Consider the following 17,336-nt stretch of genomic DNA (forward strand, 5'->3'; position numbering starts at 1 on the left):
ATCATATTTATAAGAGACCCACCTTACTGAAACAGGGAGGAGGATAAACAGTGAAGATTTTAATTGGACTGAATCCTGGATTACTTGAAACTATGATTTCTTTGTTCTTCAGCTGAGTCATATGTTAAGTGGAATTTTCCCTCTAGCTATAAATTTCTCTTCACTACCACTTCCCCCACCCACCTCCCTAAAGTCAACCCCCAAAACCACAAACATAATGAATGGGAAGAAATGAGATTTTTGCTTAATTCAGCCTGGAATTAACCAGAGGGTAATTAAAACAGACTTTTAGAAAGAAAGGAAAGGAAAATGCACATTGAAAATGTTCATGTGAGACTCTTTCCAAGGATATAAAGCTATCAACAGCATATGGTTACACTTAATTAAAAGAGATAAAACTATTAATAAGAGCCATTTTCTCATTTATCCTTTCACCCTCTCTAACCCCAAACCCCTATCATTATGCCTATACCTCACCAAGGCTAGTGAAATGAGCTAGAGAAAAACTCTCCTAAACTAGTCAAACTTCCCTTCTTCAGGTTGAGAAGTTCACCAAATTGTTAACTTTCATTTTCAAAGACAATACCACTAACCATGCCATTGTTTTTCTGTGCTGAACTGTTGTTTATTCTAATTCTTGATCTAATTATAATGGTGATCGTTTGCACTGCACCACTACATACTTTAAAAATAACTTAATGCTGTGCTCTGATGTACAACTTACAGAAAATGCTGGAAAAGTGTACATATATTCTAAGGCCCGTACAATAGAAACTATGAACACATACATAAAGCAGAAGTTTACAGCAACTTACAAACAACTAACTACTAAACTAGTTGTTTATAACTAGACATTTGTCTTTGTCATAATTTTCTTAAAACTCTGAGACTATTAGAGGCATTGGGTAAAATGAAAATAATAAAATTATAAAGAATTCCAAATAAAGAAAAAATATATATACTTTAGGAATTTTAAATTATTACCTTTGAGGAAACATGGGGGTTGGGGATGGGGAGTGAGTGTGCGTGCTTGTGTGTGAGTGTGTGTGCGCACGTGTGTGTGTGTGTGTGTGTGTGCACGCACGTGCGCAGCTGTGGCCATTTACTATTCTATTTATATAATTATGATTTCTCTGGTTTGACTCTGGCTCTTAGAGCATTCCTGTAGACTAGGTCACCCATCAAGTTCCAGATCTAAAATGAAGGAAAAGGATAAATAAATGCAAAACCACCAACATAGTCACCATTATTTATAATATTATAAATATCCCTTCTTTCTCACAAGAAAGAACACCCTATAAGTACTTAAAAGAATCATTCACTCTTAATCCTATACTCTCCTTCACTGGTTTTTAAAAATTTACACCACAGATATTCATATATTATTTCTGCGATTTTAAAATTATGAAAGGAATTTTTAAAACCACAGAAGTCCAAAAGTGGTTCATACTTTGTAAGTCCTACTTTTAAAAGAGGGAATAAGAGCTCCCCCCAAATTACTATTTTACATCATTAGGACAAAATCAGGAACTCAGAAATTGAAAAGAATCAGTTGGTGCCAACATATTCTTTTGTGCTCTCCCATGAATATCATGTAAACGTGTGTATCATTTCCACTCGCGTCAATACAGATTGAGATATTTTATAAATTCCTATAGGAAGCCCTATTTCATTTATCTCCCCTATAATCTAACTTACTTTCGTTTGCAAATGAAGAAACTGACAAAGGATTAATCTCCAAAATATACAAGCAGCTCATGCAGCTCAATATCAACAAAACAAACTACCCAATCCAAAAATGGGCAGAAGACCTAAATAGACATTTCCCCAAAGAAGACACAGATTGCCAGCAAACACATGAAAGGATGCTCAACATCACTAATCATCAGAGAAATGCAAATCAAAACTACAATGAGGTATCACCTCACACCGGTCAGAATGACCATCATTAAAAAAATCTACAAACAATAAATGCCGGAGAGGGTGTGGAGAAAAGGGAACCCTCTTGCACTGTTGGTGGGAATGTAAATTGATACAGCCACTATGGAGAACAGTATAGAGGTTCCTTAAAAAACTAAAAATAGAACTACCATACGACCCAGCAATTCCACTACTGGGCATATACCCTGAGAAAACCATAATTCAAAAAGAGTCATGTACCACAATGTTCATCACAGCTCTATTTACAATAGCCAGGACATGGAAGCTACCTAAGTGTCCATCAACAGATGAATGGATAAAGAAGATGTGGCACATATATACAATGGAATATTACTCAGCCATAAAAAGAAACGAAACTGAGTTATTTGTAGTGAGGTGGATGGACCTAGATAGAGTCTGTCATACAGAGTGAAGTAAGTCAGAAAGAGAAAAACAAATACCGTATGCTAGCACATATATATGGACTCTAAAAAAAAAAAAAAAGGTTCTGAAGAACCTAGGGGCAGGATGAATAAAGACGCAGACGTAGAGAATGGACTTGAGGACACGGGGAGGGGGAAGGGTAAGCTGGGACAAAGTGAGAGTGGCATGGACATATATACACTACAAAATGTAAACAGATAGCTAGTGGGAAGCAGCCACATAGCACAGGGAGATCAGCTCCGAGCTCTGTGACCACCTAGCGGGGTGGGATAGGGAGGGTGAGAGGGAGACACAAGAGGGAGGAGATATGGGGATACATGAATATGTATAGCTGATTCACTTTGTTATACAGCAGAAACTAACACACCACTGTAAAGCAATTATACTCCAATAAAGATGTTTAGAAAAAAAAAAAAGACAAATGGATGTACATGTTACTTTGTAACACTGTAATAATTTACCTGAGTTGTAGCAACAGCAGAGGGTGCAGACGACCCAGCAGACGGGGAGAGCGCTCCCACTTGCTGTAAATGCCCAGAAGGTTGCTGAGGTAAATGAGAACTGGAGACAGGAGTACTGGATCCTGAGCCAGATGCTACATTTGGAAATGATACTGCTACATCACTGCTGCTATAAATACCTACAAGAAAAAAATCTTATTTAAATATTTTATAATTTAGCAGTCAAATTGGTCACAGACACCAACATTAATCGATGTTAGAATACCCACATTTCCTCCTGATCCCTCCCACAATGATAAATTTTATTGATGTCAAAAAAAAAAAAACACGGTCCGGGAAGATCCCACATGCCGCGGAGCGGCTGGGCCCGTGAGCCATGGCAGCTGAGCCTGCCTGCGCGTCCCGAGCCTGTGCTCCGCGACGGGAGAGGCTACAACGGTGAGAGGCCCGCGTACCGCAAAACAAAAAACAAAAAAAACCCAGTAACTAAATGTATAAATACTAACTTTTCATAAAGTACTTGTCTTAAAGAAACTAAGACTTTTTTTATACGTCAAAGATGATTTGTTAAGAGACAGAGATCACATCAGGAGGTGCTTTGTAAGAATAATAATAAGGGTTTTAGGAATTCCTAAGAGCAGTGACATGTTTCTGAAATAGGAGAATGAAGAAATTAGAGTTATATAAAAATCACTTGGTAAGCCTTTCAAAAATGCAGATACTAGAGCCCCAGCACTCATGATTGAGAAGGTATGAAATGGGAAGAGACTCTGTTTTTGAAAGGTCATCCACATTACAGAGCAGAAAAGAAAATGGAACAGGACTAGACTTGATATTCCGAGAACAACAAAGAGCCTGATGCCACTGGTGGGACACAGCAGTGAGAATAAAGAATACAGGTGGATTCTATAGATATTCAGGAGGTAGAATAAACAGGACTTTATGACTGACCGAATGAGGTATCTAAAGTAGCAGTCGGGGTGGCCAGGGAACAGAGCATTAAGAGATGATGGTGACGTGGAAAGCTAGGTGGTGGTAGCATTCACTTCAGAGAACACAGGAAAAGAGGAAAGAGATTTGAAAGTATTTTCAGTAGCACCACAGGGTTAAAAAGCCAGAAAGAAAGAGTAGAAGCAATTCACTCTAGAAAAGTGGATGGACAGAGGACAGAAAGAGAAAATGAGCAAAAGTTAAGAAGAAACTAGGAGTTACTTTAAAAAGTGTTTTGTGGGTTTTTGGGGGGTTTTTTTTCCCCAAAAGAGCATGGGTGATCATGCTCTTATGCTGATAACAAAAAGTCCACAGAGAAGGAAAGGCTCTTTGAGGATAAAGGTTAAGAGACAGGAATCTCTATAAACCAGTGGGGTTCTGAACCAGGGGTGATTCTGCTTCACAGGAGACATATGACAATGTCTGGACACATTTTTGGTTGTCAAAACTAGGAGGTACTACTGGCATCTAGTAGGTAATGGCCAGGGATGCTGCTAAACATTGTACAATGCACAAGCCAGCTCCTCACAACTAAGAATTATCTGGCCCATAGAGTTAATAGCAATGGAGGCTGAGAAATCTTATAATAAACCAGGGCTCTTGGGAGGGTGGGAGGGAATAAGACCTCAAGAACTTGACACTATAAACAAGAGGAAAGCAGAAAAAAAGAACCTAAGTATGCCATAGTCAAAAAAATTTTTTTGAGAAAACACAGTGGTTATATCAACAGTAAAATTTACTTTGTTCTAAAGAATATAAATATTATTGATTCATAATAAATAGAAGTACCTATAATCTTCAAACAAGGGGAATACAAAAATTGGGACATTTTTAAAGGCCTTACAACTATAATTGAGGCTCCTAAGATCCTTTTTATATCTACAATTTCTCCAGAATAATGATAATTTGTCCACTTAACAAATACATTCATTCCACAAACATCTGAGAGCTCACTGTTTGCCAGACATTATTCTAAGCCCTAGAGATACAAAGCCATTCGAGATATGTGGTCTCCGCCTTCAAGAAGCTTAGTGGAAAAAAGAGACAATTACAAAAGACCGTGAAGAGTATTATGATAGAGATATCCTCAGGAGGCTGTGAGTGCATAAAGAGGGTTATCTAACCCAGACCTGGAGTGAGAAAGGATGAGGTCAAAAAGCGAACTGGAAGAGATGGGTGCCTTTAAAGCTAATTTCTAAAGGAGCTGGAGGACAGAGGTGAAGGGCATTCTGAGGAAGAAACATGCGCCACAGAGCCAGGTAGATTCTAAGAACTTATAAGTGCCATCCGTGTAGCTTAAGCAAGAAATGAGGCTAAAAAATAAGCAGGAACCAAATCAAGAAGAACATTAAAAGTTAAAATGTTAGGGCTTCCCTGGTGGCGCAGTGGTTGACAGTCCACCTGCCGATGCAGGGGACACAGGTTCGTGCCCCGGTCTGGGAAGATCCCACATGCCGTGGAGCAGCTGGGCCCGTGAGCCATGGCCGCTGAGCCTGCGCGTCTGGAACCTGTGCTCACAACGGGAGAGGCCACAACAGTGAGAGGCCCGCATACCGCAAAAAAAAAAAAAAAAAAAAAGAAAGAAAGATGGACCACAAAGAACAAAATAAGGAAACAGAGAGAATCTTAGAAACCACCTAAGAGAATTTCAAAGGAAAAGGTCAAATGATTCTATTGATCATTTAAGGTAAGGCCAGAAAAAGAAGTCATGAAAAGTAACAAGAAATTTTGGCAAGATAACTCTTTTAAGAAGTTTGGCTGTGGAGGACAGAAAAGAGCACATAAATGCAGTGAATATTTATAAACCTACATTCCAAAGGACAGGCCCGTGGGTGAAGAAAAAAAATTGTTTTAAGTTGTTTACCCCATAGTTCTTTCAACAAATACTTATTGAGGTTCTAATAATAATTTTTAAAAAGGCAATGAAGATGGCAAAGAACAGAAAGGAATTCATCCTTCAAAGAACTTATAGTCTCACAGCACAGCTAATAAGTACTCCCAAGCTACTATGATACAGGAGGGAAATGCTAAATACCATAAGGACATATGATACAAAAAACGACTTAAGTTCAGAGGAAGAGACTGGGGTGGAAGAGTTCCAGAGAGAAGTACTTGAACTCAGCTTTTTCAAAGTACCTTAAAAGGTAGAGTGCTGATTTTTTTTTAATGTCGAAAAGCATACTATACGTGGAATCTCCAATTCCCAAAACCAAAAGACAAAAGCAAGCTGGAGGCAGTAGGCTGAAATCACAACAGGACAAGTTTTTGACTGAGACAAACGTCCTGGCTCTCCCAACCTTGTGATCTTAAACTTTGTGAGCCTCCATACTGTTCTTTTCTAAGAACCAAGATAATAGCTACCTTAAAGGTTTTTGGGAATACTCATGTAAAGGCTCTAACAGTGCCTAATACACAGTAAGTTGCCATAAATGGTAGCTATAGCTATTTTAGAGTTAGCGCTCTAGTTAAAAATTTATCTTTAAGTCAGGGAAGTATAGTATTTTAATTGTCAGGTCCTCTACTGTCCGTACTACACTTTGAAAACTGCAAATACCATTACCACATGCAATAATATATCATGAAAGTATAATACTGAGAAGCAAAACTGTGGTGTGTTTGAGGATCTTCAATCTCTAAACTTAAGTCTGTTTTCTAACTGCATTAGCTTGATCTTAAATGGGAAACTGCACAGCTAAAAACGCAGCAATCACACTTTGAAACTGGTACTCAGGTTACTGTAATAAAATAGAACAAATCAAAATTTTCCTTTCCTATCAAGTCAGGAAAGCATGGAATTCTAAATCTTTTTCTGAAAATGCGGATCACTGGCTCACCTCAACTCCCTCATACCCGGGTACGATGGTACAGCATTAACCGTTCACTAAGACCTCTAGATCCTTTTTCACAAGGCAAATAATCCTCCTTAGATTGTTCTGGACCTGCTTTCTATTTAACTTCACTCTATTTTCATCTTTTACAAGTTATATGCTATTTTAATCTAAATCAAGGTGACATTCATCTAATTAAATAGAACTGAATCCTGCAATGCACAAGCTCAAGGAAAATACCCTCAAATTCACCTGTTCAGGATACAATACTGTGCACCTGCCGTTCAGGGCAGTTGTACCGGTTTACACTTTCCACCAACAGAGACCAAGTGCCTCTTTTCCACCTCACACTCAATTTTATCTAGTCCTTAGATCTTTGTTAATCCAATGGGCAAACAAAGGTGCACTACCACACTTTTACCTGTGTGTAACCAGGCGTGGGAGGACGTGTGCAATGAGCACTGTCAGGAGGAGCGCTCCTCGTGTGGAATGAATTTTGGCGAATGGAACTGGAGAGAGAGGAGGCCCGGACTTAGGACCAGCCCGGGTCAGCCGTCGCATGTGACAGTGGCGGTGAGGACGGAGACCTGCTCACCCACCCATGGGCGCCCGAGGGAGAGAAGCAGCGCAGGTATAACGTGCAGCTGTCCCAAAAAAGGCTCCCCTCTGAGGTTCTTAGGGTCAGCGCGTGCCAGACAGACCGTGCTTGCGTCTCCTCCTCTGTCCGAAGTTTCCTTGGGTTCCTCACAGATGTCTTTGCACCCTTCAGGTCTCAGCTCAAATGGCACCTTCTCAGAGAGGACTTCCTTGACCACCCTATTGAGTACTGCAACCCCCTCACTGCCTCCATCTACTCCCCTGCTTTATTTTTCTCCATACTCATTATCACATTTATCATTCTGCATGTTTTCCTTATTCCTTTTGTTCACTGTCTTTCCCATGTCCCTCTGGAATGTACTCTCCATGAGGATGGGAGTCTGCTTTGTTCACTGCCTTATTCCCAGTATTGTACTTAGAGCAGTGTCAGGCATACTAGATTTGCAATACATGTTTATCACTATCATTCAGTACTGAATGAGTAAATTCTATTTGGCAAGGCAGTATAGCTTAGTAATTAAACTTGCAGGATGGGGCTCATTTGGACCTCAGATCAGCTGCGTGACTTTGGACAAGCAACTTAACTTCCCTAAGCTTCTTTCCTTAAAGGTGAAGTGGGGGGCTTCCCTGGTGGCACAGTGGTTAAGAATCTGCCTGCCAATGCAGGGGACACGGATTCGAGCCCTGGTCTGGGAGGATCCCACATGCCAGGGAGCAACTAGGCCCGTATGTCACAACTACTGAGCCTGCACTCTAGAGTCCGCAAGCCACAATTACTGAAGCCTGCGTGCCACAACTATTTAAGCCTGCATGCCACAACTACTGAAGCCCGCATGCCTAGAGCCCGTGATCCGCAACAAGAGGAGCCACAGCAATGAGAGACCCACGCAGCACAGCGAAGAGTAGCCCCTGCTTGCTGCCGGTAGAGAAAGCCCACATGCAGCAGCGAAGACCCAATGCAGCCATACATACATACATACATACATAAATCTATTTTAAAAAACAAAAAAACGAGGTGAAGTGAGGTTCGTAAGAACACCTTGTCCTTTATTGGGTTGTAAGGATTAAGTGCCTGGCACACACTAGACACTTAGAGGCTACTGTTATGTTTCATAAGCTGTGTAGACTAGGAGTCTTGATTTATCTTTTCTGTTTCTAGGCTGCTCATTTGAGGCAAGTGTGCATGTGTGTGCAAATGTGTGTGTGTGCACACATACGATCTAGCAAATTTATCATGCTGTGAACAAACTAGGCCACCTTCACAGGTACTTTTAAGAACTGGAGTTATCAGCACAAACAGTCCCCATTTTTTACTCATGACAATGGGATGTTTTATAATAAAGACACTGTAAATCAACTATATTTCAACAAAAAAAATTTTTTAAAGGATGAAATGAAAAACGAACAAAAAAGAAACAAAGATGCAGAATGATACAGAGAGTGGCAGTAACATACTGATTCATTTATCCATCCACCCAAGAAATATTTACTTCATATGTACTAAAAGACAGGCACTGTGCTAAGAGCAGAGAATAAAGTAGGGAACAAGACAGAAAAGATCTCTGTTCTCCAGGAATATACAATTAGGGAGGCAAACATCAAAACAAACACATGGGACTTCCCTGGTCAAGACTCCATGCTCCCAATGCAGGGGGCCCGGGTTTGATCCCTGGTCGGGAACTAGATCCCACATGCATGCTGCAACTAAGAGTTCGCATGCCACAACTAAGGAGCCCGTGAGCTGCAACTAAGGAGCCTGCTGGCAGCAGCTAAGACCCCGAGTAACCAAATAAATAAGTAAAAAAATAAAATATTAAAAAAAACAAACACGACTATAAATTGTTGCAAACACTATATGATGGAAGAGAAAGGGTATAATGAGGGTGAAAAATTAAGAAGCAGAAAAGATCTGTCTGAAGAAATGATATAATAAGACCTAAAGGTTAGGTATGTAGTTGTTAACTGAACAAAGAATGAAGCAGAAAAGCTCGTTCAAAAAACAAGTTAAGGGCTTCCCTGGTGGCGCAGTGGTTGAGAGTCCGCCTGCCGATGCAGGGGACGCAGGTTCGTGCCCCAGTCCGGAAAGATCCCACATGCTGCAGAGTGGCTGGGCCCGTGAGCCATGGCCGCTAGGCCTGCGCGACCAGAGCCTGTGCTCCGCAGCGGGAGAGGCCGCAACAGTGAGAGGCCCACATACCACAAAAAAAAAAAAAAAAAGACAAGTTAAAAAAAAAAGGTAATATGGCTAAAGTATAGTGGAGAGTGGTAGAAGACAAGGTTAGAGAGGGGAAGTAGATCTCACAGGACCTTGTAAGCCATGTAGAGGTGTTTAGAATTTAAGATCAATACGAAGGGGACTTCTCTGGTGGCACAGTGGTTAAGAATCCACCTGCCAATGCAGGGGACACGGGTTCAAGCCCTGGTCCAGGAAGATCCCACATGCTGCAGAGCAACTAAGCCTGTGTGCCACAACTACTGAGCCTGCACTCTAGAGCCACAAGCCACAACTACTGAAGCCTGCCTGCCTACAGCCCATGCTCCGCAACAGGAGAAACCACCACAATGAGAAGCCCACACACCACAACGAAGAGTAGTCCCCGCTCTCTGCAACTACAGAAAAGCCTGTGCGCAGCAACAAAGACCCAATGCAGCCAAAAATAAATAAATAAATATTTTTTAAAAAGATCAATGGGAAGACAATAAAGACGAATAGTGAGAACTGGATTTTTAAAATATCATCCCTCTAACTGCTGTGTAGCAAATGAATAGAAAGGAGGAAGAGTGGAAACAGAAAGATCATTTAAGAGGCTATTACATAAACTAGATGAAAGATTATGATCCTCTAAAAATGGTAGTAGAACTGACCATGGAGAAAGATGTGTCTGAAGTGCATCTACAAGTTAAAATCACCTAAACTTGATAAGCTATACTTGGTAGACAGTGTAAAGTATTTTGCATCAATCCCAATTTCGTTCATTATGTGTTGTTTCTTTTGAATTTACCCATAAAGACAACACATACTCATTATTAAAATTTTTAAGTAGATGGGAAAGTAGGAAAAAAAAAATCAACCACAAAGACTGTTAATATTTTTATATATTTTCAAACTTTTTGGTGCAGAGTTTACGGTTTTGCTCTATATAGTTGCCTATATACTGGACATAGAATTTTTAATCCTCTTACACTTACCATACATATTTTCTGATTTCATTTTAAAATATTTTTAAATGTTTTGAATATCATTTTGATATCAATTGAATACTGCAGAGTTGACCTGATTGTACAATATTCTACAAATATTTATGCACCTAATATGCCCAGATAAAATACTTCCTGCTAAAGATGCTACAAAGAAGAAAACAGATACCATCCTTGCACTCGTGGAGCTTAAAGTAAAGGAGTCACACGTTAAATAATCACACAAATATTAGTGCTATGATGAAAAAGTAGAATGTGCTATGACAGAATACGAGGGGTAACTTAAGATTAGCAGTACCAAAAACAAAAAAACAAAAAAACAAAAGAAAAATTCGCAGTAAAGGGTAGGCCTTTGTAAAGTGACACATAAACTAAAAGGAAGTCCTTAGGGGAAGTTCTAATTTTACTTGCCTAGACCTCCTTCCCATTTCTTTTCCAAATAGCACCCTATTTTCTATTAGGGAAGTACCCGTCCTCCACTTCATGCACTCCTGGCCCAGGGATGAACATGTAATCCAATCTGAGGCGAACCGTCTCTGCTGGGAACTTACACCTTGAATGTATGCTCATAAGGGCAGAGAATGATCAGACCTAAGTTAGTCTAATGGTAATAATATTAGGAGTCTATTAGTTCTTGTTCACCTTGCCCTTTAAACTACCCTGATTTCTCTCCTCCAAAAGTTTTAGAGTAAGGTCTTTCTACTAATTCTCTAAAATAACTGTATATATCCAATAAATTACTTTTTGCTTACATTCGACAGAACCTACTTCTGTGGCTTACATACAATGGACCCTAACAGACACAGCCACTGTGGTATAATAAACAAAGAAACAAGATACTCAAAATGAAGCTAGGGACTTCCCCCAGTGGTCCAGTGGTTAGGACCGCTGAAGGGGGATTAGGACCCATTCCAAGCTTCCAGTGCAGGAGGTGTAGGTTTGATCCTTGCTTGGAGAACTAAAAAAACAAAAGAAGCTAGAATCCAGCCCAGGAGTCAGCTCAGGTAAAACCTTGCAGGGCATAAAGGACTTCCCAATTTTGTAGTAATGGAAAGCCATTAAAGCGTCTTAACCAAGAGTGACATGATCATAATAGTATTTTTAAGAGATCACTTTGAATACAAAGTGAACAATGCCTTAAAAGAAAACAGAAGAGTAGAATCAGGGAGATAAATTAGGTCGTTACTGCAATACTTTACACAAAAGATTTTTTTTTTAGTTTCATTTATTTATTTATTTATTTTTGGCTGTGTTGGGTTTTCGTTGCTGCACACAGGCTTTCTCTAGTTGCAGCGAGTGGGGGCTACTCTTCGTTGCAGTGCGCGGGCTCCTCATTGCAGTGGCTTCTCTCATTGTGGAGCACGGGCTCTAGGCACGTGGGCTTCAGTAGCTGTGGCACATGGGCTCAGTAGCTGTGGCTCACGGGCTCTAGAGCACAGGCTCAGTACTTGTGGCACATGAGCTTAGTTGCTCCGCGGCATGTGGGATCTTCCCAGGCCAGGGATCGAACCCGTGTCCCCTGCATTGGTAGGCAGATTCTCAACCACTGCACCACCAGGGAAGCCCTACACGAAAGATTTTAAGTTACTTAAATTTGGTGAGAATTATGGAGTGACCAAAGCAGAGGCTCAGGAGTGAGTCCCAAGGAATTTCAATTTCAACACCAAATCAGGATAAAGGAGAAGTCACAAAAAACTAAAAAGAAATGGTCAAAACAGTAGGACAACCAAGTTAGGGAAAGTGGAAAAAGAAGAGAAGGGGAAGTGATGTAAGATGATCATGTAAGAAGAAAACTGAAAAATACTCACTTGGACTTGACAGTGTGAAAGCTATTCCTGACCCGAGTGGAGTAGTAGTTGCAGAAGCCAATATGAAGTGGTTTTAAAAAATCAGTCAATCAATCAATGGGGGAATTTCTGTTTCTGGCAACAAGGCAGACTCGACAACCTAAAAACCTTCCTAATTAAAAGTACCTAAATGTGAATAGTTAAACCCACAAAAAAAAAAATTAAGGGGTCCAAATAAAAAGGAAAGGCTTTAACAGCTGCCCTAAAGCAGCCAGCCTATGTCAGGAGCCTAGGACCTTTGGCTTTAATGCCCACCACAAGGAAAAGAGATAAAACCTTGGGTCTCCGATGGAGGGAAAGCTGAAATTGATGAGACCCTGATTATATAGTTTAGACTTTCCCATGGCTACAGTTTCAGGGGAAAACTAACCCATCCCTTCTCCACTCCACACCCAAAGACCCCCACAAAACACAAAACCCCCAAATCACGGCATACACAGGGAGAAAAATAAAATAAGGAAGTTTGTCCAATTTGATCTGAGCTTTGGATAGAGGACAGAAGATCTGCCTTGAGAATTTACAGCCACAGCCTTGTCTTCAAATAGGTTTTGGGTCTGAACTTACACCATCTGCCTGGTCTGGTAAATCCCAAATGCTGAATCAATATAAGGGGTCAGGCAGTACCGTCACTTGAATATATTAGCAGAAGCAAACGCAAAACCTCTTTCAAGGGATATATCCTCAACCCAGGCTAGAAAATGAGTTTGCAATCCAAAATTAGAAAACATGGAAAGAACAATCCCCTTGATCACAAGTTAGCGGACATTAAGATTTGACTATCTTCTAAAAACCTTAGAAAACAGAAAACAGCAAATAAAGATTATGAGATAAAGATTTTAAATGATTAAGAACCTAAGAGAAGAAATCAAAAATATGAGAAAGGAACAACATTCTATATAAAAAAGAAGAACCTGGGATATCCTTCTATGGTAAGCAGAATTCCCCAAGTTTCCCATCTCCTGGTTATTCAATCAAACACTAATCTAGGTACTGCTCTGAAGGCACTTGGCAGATTGAATTAAGGTACTCATCAGCTGACCTTAAAATAGGTGGATTATTCTGAATATGAGGGTGGGCCCAGTGTAATTGAATGAGCCCTTAAAAACCAAAGAAGGGCCGAAGAGTCAGTGGGAGATGCAGCAGAGAAAAGCAAGGGAAATGTGGCAGAAGGGGATATCAAGAGAGACTCTAGGTGTGAAAAGGATTCAAATCATCACCTTTTCTGGCTCTAAGATATAGAGACACATGTGCAAGGCTGGGAGAGAAGGCTCTAAGAGCTAAGGGAGGCCCTTAACTGACCGGAAATGGTGACCTTGGTTCTACCACTCCAAGGAAAGAACTAGATTCCACCAACAACCTGAATGAGCTTGGAAGTGGGTTGTTCCCAGAGCCTCCTGACAGTAAGAGCTGGCCAACACTGTGACATCAGCCTTGTGAGAATCTAAGCAGAGAAACCAACTTACCCAACCCAGACTTCTGACTGTGCACTAAGAAATTTGTCTGGTTTTAAGCTGCTAATATTTGTGGTAATTTGGTAGAGCAGCAAGAGGAAACTAATATACTTGCAGTGTCAGAAAGTAAAGAAGCATTAAAAGAATAGAGGGGACATATCAAAAGGACATGGAGTCAGCTTACAGGGCTCCCAATGCCTAATTGTGAACAATCTAAGCATCACAACAAATGGATTATAACCCATACAAATCCGTAAGTCCATACTGAAATAAACTGAAAGTTTGATGAGGAATGGAATATTTACATAGTCTCACAGTTTATTCCACAAAATACTAATTATAAGGGGGAAAGAAAACCTTTTCATTGGAAAAGTCTCATTATATGCCATGTGACAAAATGCAATGGAAAGATCACTTCTAAAATATATAACCCTGGGACTTCCCTGGCGGTCCAGTGGTTAAGAATCCACACTTCCACCACAGGGGGCACGGGTTGGATCCCTGGTCGGGAACTAAGATCCCTGCGTGCCACGTGGTGCGGCCAACAAAAAAAATAAATAAGATAAAACAAATAGCCTGAACCTAGTAACTTAAAAAAAAATCCAAAACAACTGGCCTATAATCCTCAAAAATTTAGGCAGCTGTCAAAACTCAGATGGTGTCTAAAGACTAGATGCTACTAATATGGCGATATTAATTTCCTGTTCTTGATAGCTGTACCATGATTTTGGAGGAGAATATCCTTGTTTGTAAGAAATACTTAGGTATTAAGGGCTGATGGGGCACTATGAGTGTAACTTACTCTCAAATGGTTGAGGAAAATAAAGTTCTCTATATTTGCAATTTTTCTATAAGTTTGACACTGTTTCAAAATAAAAATATTTTTAGATGTGAGGAAAGAGCTAAACACTCTTAAAAAACAAGAAAGAAAAACAAAACCAGACCAGGTCCATTAAAAAAAACAACAACAAAGAATTCCTAAAATTTAAAAACACATTCACTAAAGAGAAACAATTAATTAATAGAGCTAAAGAAATGATGAGTGAACAAAAAAGAGTTAAAGAAATTACACAGATACAGCACAGAGAGATTAAGAAGTGGAAATTATAAACGAGAGGGTAAGGGACATGAAAGACAGATGAAAATCTAAAAAAAATTGCTCAAGAATAGAAAGAATAAGAAGAGTAATAATTTAAGATATAATGGCTACAACTGTGTTCAGAATTGATAACAGACATGAATTCCCTCAGTGAGGAAGTACAAGAAGATCTTAAACAAGGGAGTGTGGGGAAAACAATGTGAGGTTTAGGCACACAAATAGGAATGTGGGATTAAAGACAGTTTGGGGGCTTCCCTGGTGGCGCAGTTGTTGGGAGTCTGCCTGCTGATGCAGGGGACGCGGGTTTGTGCCCTGATCCAGGAGGATCCCACGTGTCACGGAGCGGCTGGGCCCGCAAGCCATGGCCGCTGGGCCTGCGCGTCTGGAGCCTGTGCTCCGCAACGGGAGAGGCCACAGTAGTGAGAGGCCCGCGTACCGCAAAAAAAAAAGAAAAAAGACAGTTTGGGTTTTTTGGTGTTTTTTCCAAGAGGAAAAGACTAGAGCATGTTTAGATGTAGATGGGCAAAGATAAGTGATAGTGAAAGAGACAGTAAGGAAACTAAAATGGCAAGGTCTCTGAGAGGGCAAAAAAGGATGGATGAGATCCAGACCATAAGTAATGATTAGCCTTTGAGTGTAGGCAGGACTAGAGAGAAGGAAAAGAAGATGGACACAAATCAAGTAGGTTGCAGAACTGAGTTATGAGAAGATCAAGGTTTTTCTGGGAGTAAGAGGCAAAGACATCTAATACACTGGGGATGGGGAAAGGGGAGGAAAAGTTTTTAAAAAAAAGAACAATCAGGGGCTTCCGGGAAGATTGCAGAAGAGTAAGATGCGGAGATCACCTTCGTCCCCACAGATACACCAGAAATACATCTACACGTGGAAAAACTCCTACAGAACACCTACTGAACAATGGCAGAAGACCTCAGACCTCCCAAAAGGCAAGAAACCCCCCACGTACCTGGGTAGGGCAAAAGAAAAAAGAATAAACAGACACAAAAGGATGGGGACGGGACCTGCACCAGTGGGAGGGAGCTGTGAAGGAGGAGAGGTTTCCACACACTAGGAAGCCCCTTCGCAGGCGGAGACTGCGGGTGGCGGAGGGGGGAAGAAGCTTCAGAGCCGCGGAGGAGAGCGCACCCACAGGGGTGCGGAGGGCAAGGCGGGGAGATTCCCGAACAGAGGATCAGTGCCAATCGGCACTCACCAGCCCGAGAGGCTTGTCTGCTCACCCGCCGGGGCGGGCGGGGCTGGGAGCTGAGGCTCGGGCTTCTGTCAGAGCGCAGGGAGAGGACTGGGGTTGGCGGCGTGAACACAGCCTAAAGGGGGCTAGTGCGCCACAGCGAGCCGGGAGGGAGTCCGGGAAAAAGTCTGGAGCTGCCGAAGAGGCAAGAGACTTTTTCTTACCTCTTTGTTTCCCAGTGCGCGAAGAGAGGGGATTAAGAGCGCTGCTTAAAGGAGCTCCAGAGACAGGCGCGAGCTGTGGCTAACAGCGCGGACCCCAGAGACCAGCATGAAATGCAAAGGCTGCTGTTGCCGCCACCAAGAAGCCTGTGTGCGAGCACAGGTCACTATCCACACCCCACTTCCGGGGAGCCTGTGCAGCCCACAACTGACAGGGTCCGGGGATCCAGGGACAACTCCTCTGGGAGAGAACGCACAGCGCGCCTCAGGCTGGTGCAACGTCACGCTGGCCTCTGCAGCCACAGGCCCCACCCTCCTTCCCCCCCTCCCCGGCCTGAGGGCCTGAGTGAGCCAGAGCCCCGGAATCAGCCGCTCCTTTAACCCCTTCCTGTCTGAGCGAAGAACAGACGCCCTCCAGCGACCTGCCCTCCAGCGACCTACGAGCAGAGGCGGGGCCAAATCCAAAGCTGAGCCCCGGGAGATGTGAGAACAAAGAAGAGTAAGGGAAATCTCTCCCAGCAGCCTCAGAAGCAGCGGATTAAAGCTCCACAATCAACTTGATGTACCTGCATCTGTGGAATACCTGAATAGACAACGAATCATCCCAAATTGAGGAGGTGGACTTTGAGAGCAAGATTTATGATTTTTTCCCCTTTTCCTCTTTTTGTGAGTGTGTATGTGTATGCTTCTGTGTGAGATTTTGTCTGTATAGCTTTGCTTCCACCATTTGTCCTAGGGTTCTATCCGTCGCGTTTTTTTTTCTCTTAATAATCATTTTTTTATTTTAATAACTTTATTATATTTTATCTTACTCGATTTTATTTTACTTTATTTCCTTTCTTTTTTTCACTCCTTCCCTCCTTCCTTCTGTCCTCCCTCCCTCCGTTCTTACTTTCTTTCATTCTACTTCTACTGATTCTTTCTTTCTACTTTTTCTCCCTTTTATTCTGAGCTGTGTGGATGAAAGGCTCTTGGTGCTGGAGCCAGTAGTCAGTGCTGTACCTCTAAGGTGGGAGAGCCAACTTCCGGACACTGGTCCACAAGAGACCTCCCAGCTCCACATAATATCAAACGGAGAAAATCGCCCAGAGATC

The 17,336-nt window shown here is 41.6% G+C and overlaps 1 protein-coding gene across 16 annotated transcripts in view; it reads right to left on the reverse strand.

Moving 5' to 3' along the window:
* The window catches only part of MLLT10 (MLLT10 histone lysine methyltransferase DOT1L cofactor), a 249,193-nt gene that overhangs the window by 26,326 nt on the left and 205,531 nt on the right, over nucleotides 1-17,336 (reverse strand). For all 16 annotated transcript variants that reach the window (XR_004035214.2, XR_004035213.2, XM_060292985.2 and 13 more), the window contains one exon: nucleotides 2,826-3,004. Coding sequence is in view for 14 of the 16 variants with exons in the window: in XM_060292985.2 (XP_060148968.1) it covers nucleotides 2,826-3,004 (179 nt within the window). In the remaining 2 variants the exon portion in view is untranslated. The remainder of the gene's footprint in view (nucleotides 1-2,825; nucleotides 3,005-17,336) is intronic.

Source organism: Globicephala melas, chromosome 2, assembly GCF_963455315.2.
Source record: "Globicephala melas chromosome 2, mGloMel1.2, whole genome shotgun sequence".
Classification (NCBI taxonomy): Eukaryota; Metazoa; Chordata; class Mammalia; order Artiodactyla; family Delphinidae; genus Globicephala; species Globicephala melas.